This window comes from Anastrepha obliqua, chromosome 2 (genome assembly GCF_027943255.1).
Source record: "Anastrepha obliqua isolate idAnaObli1 chromosome 2, idAnaObli1_1.0, whole genome shotgun sequence".
NCBI lineage: Eukaryota > Metazoa > Arthropoda > Insecta > Diptera > Tephritidae > Anastrepha > Anastrepha obliqua.
The window spans coordinates 4,965,971-4,980,778 of record NC_072893.1 but is presented as its reverse complement, the minus strand read 5'-3'; the positions used below and the strand labels follow the sequence as shown (position 1 = coordinate 4,980,778).

General features: G+C 36.9%; 1 protein-coding gene across 1 annotated transcript in view; it reads right to left on the bottom strand.

Annotated features, from left to right (window-relative positions):
* LOC129236949 (neuronal acetylcholine receptor subunit alpha-7) overlaps nucleotides 1-14,808 on the bottom strand; it is a 190,672-nt gene that overhangs the window by 117,500 nt on the left and 58,364 nt on the right. The window contains exon 4 of the mRNA XM_054871271.1: nucleotides 8,670-8,714. Coding sequence (XP_054727246.1) covers nucleotides 8,670-8,714 — 45 coding nt within the window. The remainder of the gene's footprint in view (nucleotides 1-8,669; nucleotides 8,715-14,808) is intronic.

Below are 14,808 nucleotides of genomic sequence, written 5' to 3'. Positions count from 1 at the left end.
AAATGAGCGAAAGATGAGTAATAGCATTGCGCTCAATTCATAGAATAGTTTGTAACAGAAAATGTGTATTATGCGCTCACACCCGCTTATTGGCACATGTGCCACATTTCATTTCACGCCCGTGCGCAATTTGCACGCCATAATTCCTGAATGAATGATCGGTACTTGTTAAACATGCGAAAACAAAAGAAATATGAGAAATCTTGCTGACACATCACCGTTATGCGTTTTATTGTTGTAAAACTAATAAAGTAAATGGCATGTAAATGCAAAGTGTGGCGTAAGCTGCTGGCATAAGAACTAACGAGCAGTTACACGCCTAAGTGACAAATAATTTATGTTACTCATACGCAACGTCGCACCCAGTTCATCGCTCATAGGTGTGCGCGCGTGTGTGTGTAGGATTGTATTAGTGCGAGCATATGTGAGCAATTGAGCTTTCAAAAGTAATTGCAATGCCATTTGAAAATTGCTTAAGTAGAGATTTGTGCCACGTTAATGCGTAGAGCTTGGCGCAGCTGGTTGGCGAAAGATGGCAGTGGCTCAGCAAGAAATGAACGTCAATTTGTGTAATTGTCTAGCAATTTGGAATTTTTTATTTCAAAGGCCGTGTAATGAAAATGGGAGTGTGTAAAAATCCCAAATCATCATCAAATTTCGTTAAAAGCTGCTTAGGTTTCTAAAGCTGAATTGCGGATTTGTAGTTGTTTTGCAGTGGTGCTTTTTTTAATTTTTTCCATTCCTCGGATTCTCATGCAACACTTTCTTCCTTTGGATTTGAATTGTCACTCACTGTGTGACAACTAATATGTACAAGCTTTGCTAAGCAGCAAGTGAATTGGTGCTTTTGATACAAGCATCAAAGCCTTCGCTTTCGCTTGCGCCTTTTCCTTTCTGCCTGCCAACCTTCATCATGGCTTTCTTTCATTTATCTGTCTTTCAGCTGCCAGTTTGGCACTCCAATCGCCCTTTTTCAAAGAAAAAGTGCTTGTTGTGGCTCAGGAATTGTCAGCGCAGAGAAGACTATTACATTTCAGCGCTTATTGCTTATGGCTTTGAGTTAATTTTTTGGGCAGCGCCATTGCGCTGAGTCCTTTTTGTTGTGAGTTGAAAAGCGTGTGAAGTTTCATGGTAATCTTGGTGAATCACTTTACTATTTCAAAGGAATTTTTCAGAAGCAGTGATTTTTGAGAATGTTTTTTATTTCGCAGTTGTTTTTTTTTTGCTTAAGCAACTAAGCCTGCAAGGGACTTTTGCCGGGTTGTCTTCTTGCTGGTGAGTTGTCGTGCTGAAAGTCAAAATTTCTGCGCCTTGGAAGATAAATTACATTGTGATACCAAATAAAAAATGCAATGTAATTTAACGGTATCTTTAACCTAACTTTTGGAGAAACTTAACATAAAGTATTTTATTAATAATAAATTATGTAATGTAATAAACACGCGCAAACTTTTTAAGTTTTTTGATTATAACTTGAAACTAACTAAAGAAAACTCAAAATTTATTGCCTGATTCGAATATTTGAATGTTTCCCTTTATAAAACTGTCTTAAAATTATAAATCGTTTGAAAAAATGCAAATTTTATCAACTTTTAAGTGCTGGAAAAGCCGAGAAAACGAATTAATTTACGATGAATACAATTTTTTTGATATATGAAATATTTGAAACTTGGCTTTGTGTTGTATTTTTGCAAGTACTAATGATTCTAGCAGGGAGTTTTCGGCGTTGGCATACCGATTTGATTACTGTGATGTATTTATGATAGGAGTTTGAATTTGGCCTATTGATAGTAAACCCAATGTTTGGTGCTGTAGATATAAAACATCAAAAACCTGCTTTCTAACAGCGGCTTAGCTGGTAATGATGAAGCGCCAAATGCATCTGTGTCACAGAAAAGTCACACATAAAAGGTCATCTACCGTTTGGGGACGGCTTTAAACTGTAGGACCTTCATTTGTGAGAGAACACTAATATTAGCCTGACACATCTTTGAAGGATGTACACCACATATATATTTCCAGCAAGTACTAAGGCGGGCCTGGGCCAAACTAGGAAATCTGGATCAGCGTAATCTTATTATGCGCAGAACTAAACAGCTAGTGACCGCTTGAAAATGCTTTTTAAGGACACACAAATCCAATTACGACATGCAAAACCAAATTTTAATGAACCCCAGAAGAATTTGTAGTTCAAACTGCAACTTGCGCAGATTAAAGTTGATAATATTAATTGCACTACATTTCGAATTGAAGATAAGGATTTGTGAAATCGTCAATGAATTATCGAAGTAAGCTCTCGCAATGAGAGTAAAGGGTAAAGGGAATAAGAGTTAGATAGATAAGAGTTTATTAAGTAGAAAAACGTTACAATACTTATGTTATCGCACAATTTACAGAATATGATTTAAATCTTAATTCTACATCATTATATTTGTATATTTATCACAGGTTTGGTTTTTTAAATGATTTTTTCTTTTTTTCGAAGGAAAAAACTACTATGAAAAACCTCCGCTATACATCTTACAAGCTAGGGTTAATCTATACGCATTTAAGTACCAGGGAATAATTGAACATTAAGAAAGTTCAGTTATTAGTAGATTGTCCGAAAAACTGGAACGAATTTTGAATCTTTTAGTCAAATTTTGTATTTGATCTGACAAAATCTTAGTTTTTGATTCTTCATGAAGCTTTCTGGTGGAGAAATGCCATGGGAGTCGTAGCATCATTTTGAGTACCTTATTTTGGCAGATTTGCAGTTTCTTAACATGTGACTTTGCGATATTACTCCAGGCTGGACAAGCATATAATATTATTGGCTGAAATATAGACTTATAAATTATCAGCTTATTTTCATCACTTAAGCCTGAGCGTCTATTTATTAGGGGATATAACATTTTAATCGCCAAATTTACTTTCTCCTGTATGTACTTTACATGATCGCAAAAAGATACTTTTTTATCAAAAATCACCCCCAGATATCGTACGGTATTGGCCCACGGGATATCATAACTACCTAATTTCAAACCTGTACTTGATATAAAGCAATGACTTCTTTTTCTAGTGAAAAAGATAGCTTGCGTCTTACCAATGTTTAATTTTATTTTCCAAGTACACAAGTAGTCTGCCATGTTTTGTAGTGCATCTTGAAGTTTGGTTACGATTTGGTTACCAAACGCATGCGAATAAAATATGCCAATGTCGTCTGCGTACATGGCATATGAACAGTTGGCTAATTTAGGAAAATCAGAGCAATAAATAATGTACAGTAAAGGACCAAGTACCGATCCCTGGGGAACTCCAGCGGGTAATTCGATCATGTCAGAGTATTCGTCATTCAGAGACACGCAAAAGTAACGATTTTTTAAAAAGCAATTTATGATTTTTACTAGTGGTAACGGAAATTTTAAATTTATTAATTTGTAAATAAGACCATCATGCCATATCGAATCAAAAGCTTTCTCAACGTCAAGAAGCATTAAACCGGTTGATTTCTTGTGATCGAAGTTAGATTTGACGTGATTATAAATTCGGTTAATCTGATGAGTCGTACTATGATGTTGTCTAAATCCAAATTGCTCGTTTGGTATAACCTTATGGGTGTCTAGGAACAGGGATATTTTATTTTTGATAATTTTTTCAAAAACCTTGCTTAAGCTGCTTAGAAGACTAATAGGGCGGTAGCTATCAGCTGCGTTTGCTGGCTTGCCTGGCTTGCGAATTGGAATTATTTTAGCAGTTTTCCACGCATTAGGGAAATATTGCAATTTGATGCAAGAGTTTATCAAAAAAGTAAAATATATCACGGCCTCTTTGGGTAGGTGTCTGAGCATAATATTTTTTATTTCATCATGCCCTGCAGATTTTCTCAGTGGTGCATCATGCAGAAGATCCTGAACATAATCTGAATCCACGTATTCAGTTAGTGGAGTGTCTACTTCTTGTGAATTTAGTTGGTTTATAGCTGTATCAACTAAATTTGAGACGTGTGGAGATCCTAGTTGATTGGACACCTTATGATTTTCTAAAAAGTTATATGCAAACAAATTTGCTTTTTCGTGACTTAAGATTAATGTTTTATTTGACTCACGCAGAGGTGGGATTTCTGAATGTTTTCTTCGCATTATTTTACAAATGTTCCAGAATGGCTTACTTCTCTTTTCAATTGAACTAAGTTTCTTATTCCAGCTGGCATTTCTATACTGAAATATCTGTTTGCGGATTTGCACAGAGTAATGTTTTACTGCTTCGTAGTCAGAGAGCTGTCTGTAATGACTCCATTGTCTACGAAAATAGTTTCTAGTTTTTATTAAATTTAAAATGTATTGGGGTAGTTTGAGAAAATTGGTCTTCAAAGTTTTAAGTGGGACTGAACTTCGTACTGCTGCTATTATTTTTTCACTGAACATTATTACGTTTTTATCAATATCCTCCGTGGAATCAATTAAATCTAGGTTGGTTGACCAAGTACATAAAGAATTTTTTAATGAGGATCGATAAATCTTCCAGTTTGTCTTATCGTAATCCATTATAAAGTTGTCGATATGCTTGAAATTTAAATTGAGATCAAATTTTACTGGTAGGTGATCGGAATCAAATTTGTTTATCGTTAAAGGCTGAGATATATACGTGGGTGTATTCTAGAGTACCAAGTCAATATTGGATGGGGAAAGCCTACTAGACGAAGGTATATATGTTGGATCGTTTGAGTAGGAAACGCTTATGGGGAAAAATGTGGTAAATTCATTGAGTATATTTCCCCAAGTATTTGCTCTAGAACAACCCCAGTTGCGATGCTTGCTATTAAAATCCCCGCAAAAAATATACGCCCATTCAAATTGAAAAGTTTTCTTAAGTCTTTTTTGTAACTATTCCGAAGCTCCGAGGTATTTGTTCCACCTGGAAAGTAAGTACTAAAAAGCTTAAATGATTTATGGTCAGAGGAGGTTATTTTAATTCCAATATTTTCAACTATTTATGTATTAATATTTATGATATTGAATTGCATAGACTTTTTAACTAATATGGCAACACCACCACCTACTCCAATTTCCCTATCTTTACGCACACATACATAATTGGGATGATACAATTTATCAGTATGTTTTAGCCACGTTTCTGAGAGCATACATACATCAACATTAGTTTTTGTTAAAAAATCAAAAAGTTCCATAAACTTATTTCGGATACTGCGACAGTTCCAGAAAATTATTTTAAGCTGAGATACAGACATTACTTATTACTAGAGTATAGAAACTTAATTGCTAATTGTGCGATAGCGTTAAATTGATCATGTTTACTTCTACATTCTTTTAGTTTTTGTATTAATTCAAAAGTTAGAGTTAAATCGCTAACGAAAGCAGCGAAATCACGGACTTCGGTTTTTCAAAGAGTTTTCATATATCTAAGCCAACCCCACAGCAAATTGTAATTCTAAAAGCTGTACTTTACAGTATCATTTTTAAGTCAGTCTTCATATACTTCAATGCAATTTTTAATTGTCACAAGTTTTATGAAAAACTTACTGATTAATTATAAACAGACTTTTAACCGAGCACGTCGGAGCACGTCAAAACTGCCGAAGTGTAGAAATTATCTTAGTAAATAATTAGAGACCCAGAATTAAAGTTATTTGATGGGTGAGATTTGATAAAGCCAGTGGAAAATTATGAAAGCCACCGAAAAATTATAAAAGTTCTAAAGTACATCCAAAAATTATAAAAGTAAAAAGAAACATTTTTTAAGTCTTCGATAACTATTATTTGGAGACTCTAACTGAAAAAGTCTTTGATCTCTATGTTCCTATGTCCTAGAATCCAGATCAGCGAAATGTTACCTGCACGTCCAAAAGAGCTGATCTCCGCCTTACAGGAGTTGACCGATTTGAATCGGCACCATGGCATCGTCAGGGCCTTGGTAGCAGCTTGGCTATCGCAAAAACTGTTAATATCTCCCTCATCTACCAGCGACTGGAAGATAGCAAAAATTGGCGAAGTGGATGACAAGAGAAGACTAGCCGTAATAATCCTAAACGAGGAATCATTAAACCCACTTGCCAAGAGCAAAAGGAAGATAAACTATGGCTTCCAAACACTAACTCTCCATGTCTACAGACAGGATGTAGCTAGCAAGAATACCTCCGCAGAAAGTACGACCACATCTGCAGAGGCGAACGAAGTTGTCACAGACAACGATGTGGTGGGATCCAACTCCATGGTTGGCGAACTCTTTGAAAGGGTTAACTTAGAGGATATGGGGGAGTACTCTGATCTCTCCGCTATGGAGGATGAGGAGTCTCTCCCCCCTACATCCGGTGAAGAGAGGCGAGTCTATCCATGTATACACGGATGGCTCAAAGCTCGAGGGCTGAGTGGGTGGAGGTGTATCCTCCGAGCATCTGGGGATCCCCTTCAGTTTGCGGCTCCCTGACTACTGTAGTGTCTTTCAGGCCGAACTGATGGCAATAACGAAAGCCGCGACACTGGTACAGAGTGATGCGATATCCGGGCATGACATCTACATTTTCACTGACAGCCAGGCGGCGATAAAATCCCTCACAAAATAGTCGAAAACCTCCAAGGTAGCCATGAAATGCCGCACATCTCTTAACGAGAGTTGAGTGATTTCGCCTAAGGATAATATGGGTTCCTTGTCATCGCGACATTGAGGGTGCGATGAACTAGCGAGACTCGGCACCAAGTTGACCGATGAGTACATAGACAATGACATAGGCATACCCTTACAAACATGTAAGCTACTTAACCTTGAAGAAATTGTAAGAGTAGCGAATGAAAGATGGCGTAATGAAGCCACTTGAGCTCTGATAAAGAGAAATTTTGATTCCAGAAATAGAAGCCTGATTCCCTCTAACCAACATTGATTTGTCAAAGGCAGATCAAATCTTTCTATTTCTACTTAGGATTGCTCGGTGCGTAAATAATTTTTTTTTCGAAAGGATCTTTCAGAGTTTTGACGTTCACACTTTCAGCTTTCGAGTTACGCTAAATTTATTCCTCTGACAAGGTTCGGCACTACCATACTATGCAATAGTCCATAGTCACTTTGTTAGTAATCTAAAATAAATTTCTCATTTCCAATCTAAGTCAATCTACAATCAATCAATTATCAACAGCCGTATTCTTGCTCTTTGCAGGTTAAAAGGGAGACTAACTAATAGCTAAAGGAAATAAAGAAGACAATCAGGCAAGACAAAACAGGCTCTAAGAGAGGTTTGTGTAAATGAACTGCTTAAGTTTTTTAACCTTTAAGTGAGGAATTTTTTGATTGCGGAGTTATAAAATTGCTTTCAAAATTGAACTCGAACTTGGCGGTGCTTATTTGAAACAAATACGGCAATCCTAACTTAATTAATTTCATCGTTGAAATAAAGCGAAAAAATTGCTTTCACTTTTTATATTTATTTGGCCATATTTCCACATAAAAATAAATAATTGGCGCGTACGCTTATATGTATTAGAAAAAACCGCTAATAGCAAAAACTTTTTCTTCATTTTAGTGTTTCACGTAGATTCGAACTTACGTTCTCCGAATTCGAAAACGACCAACGCATTCGGCTACGGCGGCCGCACATACTCGCATAAAAAATGCTATTTTATAATTTGGAAAATGGTAATTTAACAACAAAAGACATCTCTTTAGATAGGAAGATTTCCACTGGCCAAACCCAGATGCATGTTTTGTGTTTCTGTTTCTCCTTATGAGTGCTACTACCATTAAATTCCCATTAAATGTGGCTGTTTAGCACAAAGGCAATTAGATTTAAACGTAAAAGCATATTGAAGGAATTCATGAGAATTTGTGAGCGAAGCAATAATATTAAATCAACAAAAGCAAGAAAAGCAAAAACAAGAAAAGCAAAAAACAAAAGAGGGATCGAGTGTTATACAAGGTGGTTTAAAATTAATCATCCAATATTTGGTTTGAATAAATTTGTTACAAGAAAACAAAAAAAAAAAAAATTTTTTTTTATTTTGATTTCGAGTCATAATTTCTGATCTTTACTTTGACCTTTACATGTTTCATAGGTTGCTGCCTTGAATACAGCAGCAGTCGAGTTAATATGTTTGACGTCCCGGCCATTTACAAATATTATAAACCTTGAAATGGGGTGATTAATTTTGCGCCACCTTGTACTATTGATTCACATCAAATTTCAGCATTGAATGCTGCTACGTGCCAACATTTGTCTTTCTGCTTTCATTCACAAGTCGTACGGAATTGCTGTTTATTTGCTGTCTGTCCGCAAGTTTGCCTAAAATTGCTGTTGACATTATTCCCTGGACAGACAAATGGCTTGCGCTGAAGATTAATGCGTGCCTAATCGAACTGTGCGATGCTGTTGCCGCAATATTTCTGATTTAAATAAAATTTGTATTCCAAGCGGCAAATGGCATTGCCACTGCCACTCGAGCAACTAATCGGCACTTTCAGTTGGCCCCTGCAGACCGCATCTTTATTATGTTTGCTCAATGTCTCGATATTTATTTGATATTTTCTGATTTCATTCCCTACGATTTAGTTATGTTTCCAATGCTGTTTATTTATGTTATTGTTTCTCCCCAAGCCAGTGTTCTGTGTTTATCCATTCGTTATTGCAGTGTGACAATATTTTATTGCATTTGATATTGCTTTTATTTCGATTGCAAACTTACCAATTTGAGCCAAATGTTTGTTATTAGCAATTGATTCTTCTCGTCCTGCAAAGGAAAACAAATAAAAGGAAGAAAAACATTAGTAAGGGATTCGCACACTTGTAGTTTTATTATTTTTGGTGAGTGGTGATAAACTGCTAGTTTCTTTTGAAAGGAGAGAAGTGGATGCCATTTCTCAAATAGTTTTGTATGTATAGATGTTCATGCAATATTAATATTTATTGCAAGAAGCTTTTTGGCTTCCTAGTATTCCTGAATTTTGTTGCATTTAAAAGTTTAATAAATACGAAATGATTTTATTAGTTTAATTCAGAAGTCAGCCAAATGCTTTTGGTTATATTATAAATTTGTCTTAGATTTATTGAGGTTGCGAAATTTGTTTTACTTGATTTTTCTTTGCCAAAGAATATGTGTTCTAAATCAGTGAATTCAGTGCATTTTTGGTGCTTTCTGTTCTTTAGTTCTAAGCTATCCTTTAGTCAGAACAAACTTGGTAGTTAAAATTAAATAAATAAATGCCTAATTCCTCTGAAAATGGTTTCAATTTATTAGTAACACGTTAAGTGGAGTAAAAAGCTTTCTGTTTTTGAGAATGAAATTAATGCGGTTTTAATTATTATTGCACAGATGATTCTAAAAAATGTTCTAACTAATCTTCAATTCCTTGGTAATGCAATGAGTGCTCACATGCCGGTATGATATGGCGATTTTTTACAACATTTTCGATGATTGCCTACCCAAAATGGAGTTGTTGGAATAATTGCTTTACTATTGCATTTGATTGTATGATATTTCAGCAGTAAAATGTTTTTTGACCGCGGCACCAAGTTTTCACTTTGCTCGCAATGGTGCTGAATACAGTCTCGTAACACACAACCTGCTTCACCAAATATGAAAACACAAAACTGCTATATAATTCTACATTATAGGATATTCTTCGGGAAGGACCTCTCCGAGCCGTTTGATACCAAACGAGGTTTCAGACAGGGTGACTCGCTGTCGTGTGACTTCTTTAACCTGATGTTGGAGAGCATCGTACGAGCCGCAGAACTTAATCGCTCAGGCACAATTTTTTATAAGAGCGTACAATTGCTGGGGTATGCCGATGATATTGACATCATCGGCCTTAACAACCGCGCTGTTAGTTCTGCCTTCTCCAAACTGGATAAAGAGGCAAAGCGAATGGGTCTGGTGGTGAACGAGGACAAAACGAAGTACCTCCTGTCTTCAAACAAACAGTCGGCGCACTCGCGTATCGGCACCCACGTCACTGTTGACAGTTATAATTTTGAGGTTGTAAAAGACTTCGTGTATTTAGGAACCAGCATTAACACCGATAACAATGTCAGGCTTGAAATCCAACGTAGAATCTCTCTTGCCAACAAGTGCTACTTTGGACTAGTAGGCAATTGAGCAGTAAAGTCCTCTCTCGATGAACAAAACTAACACTCTACAAGACTCTCATCATGCCCGTCCTAACGTATGGCGCAGAAGCTTGAACGATGACAACATCCGATGAAGCGACGCTTGGAGTGTTCGAGAGAAAGATTCTGCGTAAGATTTTTGGACCTTTGCACGTTGGCAACGGCGAATATCGCAGACGATGGAACGATGAGCTGTATGAGCTTTACGACGACATAGACATAGCGCAGCGAATAAAGATCCAGCGGCTTCGTTGGCTGGGTCATGTCGTCGGAATGGATACAAACGATTCGGCTTTGAAAGTATTCGATGCGGTACCAGCTGGTGGTAGCAGAGGAAAAGGAAGGCCTCCTCTGCGTTGGAAAGATCAGGTGGAGAAGGACTTGGCTTCACTTGGTGTGTCCAACTGGCGCCGGTTAGCACGAGAAAGAAATGACTGGTGCGTTTTGTTAATCTCGGCCAAAATCGCGTAAGCGGTTATCGCGCCAATTAAGAAGAGAAGAAGTATATTTTTCGAAGCGCAGTGTCACCTATGAATCTTTGATTTAGTGTAATAGAGACATCGAGTGAAATAGCCCACCAGGGACATCTCTCAGCAGAGAACCTACAGCACTCAAAACTTTTCACTTCACCTAATAATTTTTTCACTTCATTTATCTTATTTGAAATTTGATGAAATATATATCGATTTCAGTAATAGATGTAAGTTGAGCTATTGATATTAGTAAGAATGTGATGCACAGAACTTGGCTTGCCACTTATTTTTGAAATGGTATTTAATTTAACATAAAAAACATTAAAATATAGGGTTTTTCAAACAGAGGTGTTATTTTGATATTCAAATATTTCATTATAAAGAGGAAGCTATGCTGTTAATAGTGGAAAATAACTTCAGGCAAATGACCACCACGACCACGCTTACACGCTTACACGCTTCTTTTTCATGAAATTTCCTATAGCCGAATTGCAAAGTGGCTCTCCTATGTCCTTGACAGCCTCACGAATTCCATATTTGAGGTCTTGAATCGAACCTGGGCTGTTGGCGTAGACCTCCTCTTTTTTGGATCTTTGCAGGTTGGTGACGGCGAGTATCGTAGCCGATGCAACAATGAACTGTGCTTTACGCCGACGAATAAACAACCATCTGCCTTTCGGTGTCGGCTTAAAAATGTAGCTTCTTACGTTTGTAGAACAACATCAAATCACTCATCACAAATTAAAGAAAAGGCTAGTCCCTAAAAGAGTGTTAGCGATAATTATATAAATAAATAATACATTTTTCTGTGCTTTCTTGTCCAAGTAACGGTACCTTTTGGACAGTATCTCCGTACATGAAACACCAAAGTTGTTTCTAATAGCCCCTCGGCAGGCAATGGCAAACCTCCGAGTGTATTTCTGCCCTAAAAAAGTTCCACATAAAAAATATCTGCCGTTCAGAGTCGGTTTGAAACTGTAGGTTCCTCCATTTGTGGAAAACATCAAGAATCCCACCGCAAATAGAAAGAGGAGCTCGGCCAAATGCCCAACAGAAGTGTGAGCGCCAATTATGTATTTTTATAGGTAGAAATATTATTTTATTTTTACAGGTACTTACATACATATAAGTATTGAAATTCTACCAAAACCATTATTTCAATACTTGCTAACGAAATGAACCCTTACACATTTTCCGGTTCGGCTTATTGCCGGTATTTCAGTTTCATTTTGGGCTCTGGGGTATTAAGGAAGTTATGGTAAAATTTCATGCAAACAATTTTTATGGTACATTTAAATCCATTACATCCCTCCGTTCTGAATATTTTTTGCCCTCTCCCGCAAGTAATACAAAAAAACACCCATATATTCAAGGGCCGTGGATTAAAATGTGCTAGAAAAATGCTCCCCGTTTATTTTCTAGAAGGAAATACTAAAAAAGTTATATACCAAAATGTATGGATTACATAGTTTTCTATGTCGATGTACCGTAAGAATGTGCAATTGAGTGAAAACTTGAAAACGTCAAAATATAAAATTCAGATATTAATGTTAAAATCGCCAATAGACGTATTTTTTTGTCCCCACTACCAAAATCCATTGACAGAATCTGGTTATTTTGGAAAGTATCAAACCTTCTCGTCCAAATTGTACAGTACAAATTTATTGCAGCAACGCCTATACTTTTCAGGCCTGCCAGTGCGCACTTTTTTCTCTATTCCTCTAAGTTAAAAGATATTTCATTATAATTTGAATGTGAAAAACTAATTTGTAGTTGCGCATAAAGTTCCTTTTAATGCCAAGTGCAGGTAGCAACGTCCAGTAGGCGTCCAGTAAAAGTCCACTCGAATTTCATATCCCACATATCTACTCGTGCATAGGTGTGTGGTTTTCCTATTAAACTAATAACTGGTTTCTTGTGCCAAACTCACGGCTTGTCATTTAATTAATTTAACTAATTACTCATTCGTGGAGCATTAACGGTAATGCCTCTTTTATCGCGCTTTAATAGTAATGAGTTGTTTAGCCGTTTGCTCATATTGCGAAGAATTAATTAAGCCCATCGCTAATGGGCGTTGTAAGCCGTTATAATGTACATAGTTTACTGTTACACCTGTCTGAGCGCCTGGATTAATATCAGATATCTATGAAAGCAAATACAAACGTTGCATTATTAATTAATTAAAACACACACTGGACGTGATCGAATTATAGATTAAATAAAAAATTATATTTATTTGTTGTCGTCTAATTGATAGCATTTGACAGGCATCGTTTACCCACTTAAATGGATTAAATTATTGCATTTCTAAAAGTCGATTATCTAATTGAAAAACTATTTACTGGTGCAAAGGTTCCGGAAATATTCATGGGTTTGGTTTAGCGGAATATTCTGCCTTTGTGTATACTAAATATTGGGTGATGTAAAAAGTCCTTAGAATTTTACTACATTGCTATTCTATAGACGACTTTAGGTGCCATGTCTCACGATGTATACCTTGTATCAGGTCATGCGTCATACTATACGACGACATAAAGGTGGCACCAGACTTCAAAGTTCTTTGGCAGTTTTTTGTTTGGTAAATTCCGTTGTGTGTTAGAGTATTCTAAAATAATGTTGAATGAAGAAAAAGTTCGACGTATTCTGCAGTATTATTGCGACCAAGGTAAAAAGTTAGAGCAATCAACCAACAAAACTTAAGTTATTAAGCTAGAACCCAACGGAGTATGGAATGCAACTGCAAAACGGTATTTCTAAAAATTTCATCCAGGTAATAAAGACATCGAAGATAAGGCACGTTCTTATAAACCAATCGCAAAAATGGCAATTAAATCTGAGAAATCGTCAGAAATCTGAGTCAGATTGGTATATTCTCATGGATCTTCAAGGAGAATAACTTTGTAGTATTTTCTTGATACTATGTCTGTCATTTGGACACATCATCAGCCAGCATATACAGTCACCGCTACTACCTGTGGTAGGTTTTGCCTTGCTTCGCTATTCCCTTCTCTATTACTTGCTAGTGATCGCCAGATTCTCACTCCAATTGTGTTGAGATCATGTTCCTTTCCTTTTTCACTCCGATATTGGCGTATAGTCCTTATGATTTTTTGGGCGCCAGTGCTTTCCATTTTTATGACGTCACTCAGCCATCTTATCCTCTACGATGTAATGAACTTGACTATATCTTCTATGTTCATTAGACTTAGTTTCAAGTTTTTTCGACTCACTTCTCTCATTTCCCTTCTGGCTGAAGATTTTGTGCAGTATTTTTCTTTCGAATACTTTTAGTTACTTTTCTAGTAATGCCATCAGACACCATACCTATTGTTCTGTACATCTGCGTCTTACTTGCTCTTGAGAAATGTTTTGATTTAAATAGATTTAAATATTGCATGGGGTAATAAGCTTTGTTTGCTGCGCATATACGTCCTTTGATTAAGTTTCATTGCAGTGGAATGTAAGGGGTATTATGAGAATAGTGGGATACTTTCTTAAACAACTTTTGCATAAGTGCTGTTATCAGCAATTTTATTTCATCTCACTTAGTTTCATATGGGCACCTGCTAGTAGCCTTTAAGATAATCCGTATAGAAAGAAGTAAAGTGATGTAGTGCAAATGCATCGAGATGACCGCCAGAGGAAGCTCCAGTACACCATACTGTGCTGAGTTTGTTTTTGAAGTGCGGCAAGTGGCTTTTTAATGTTACTGATGGTGGCTTTATCCCACCAAATTATAGATATATTACAAGTGAAGTGGATCTGAGAATAACTACGTCGATAAAAAGGAGCATCCCCGTGAGGGGACGAGACGAGGTACCTGTTTACATTTGTGTTTTGACATTTCTGCTCAGAAAAGCTTGGCGAAAAATCCTGAATGGCAAGTTGGGGCTTCCCGAACAGGTGTACTATACAATCCCGCTTATACTTGTCACTACAACATTCGTGACCCCCCTACCCTCGAGGGAAGAGTGGGAACGGGACGTGGTTAGACAGGGCGAGTCCATCCGTATATACACAGATGTATATTCTGAGCATCTGGGAATCTCCTTCAGTTTTCGGCTTCCCGACTATTGTAGTGTCTTTCAGGCTAAACTGATGGCAATACCGAAAGCCGTGACACTGGTACAGTGTGAGGCGATACTTGGAGATGATATCTACATTTTCACTGACAGCCAGGCGGCGATAAAGTCCATCACAAAACAGTCGACAATCTCCAAGGAAGCTATGAAATACCAAGCA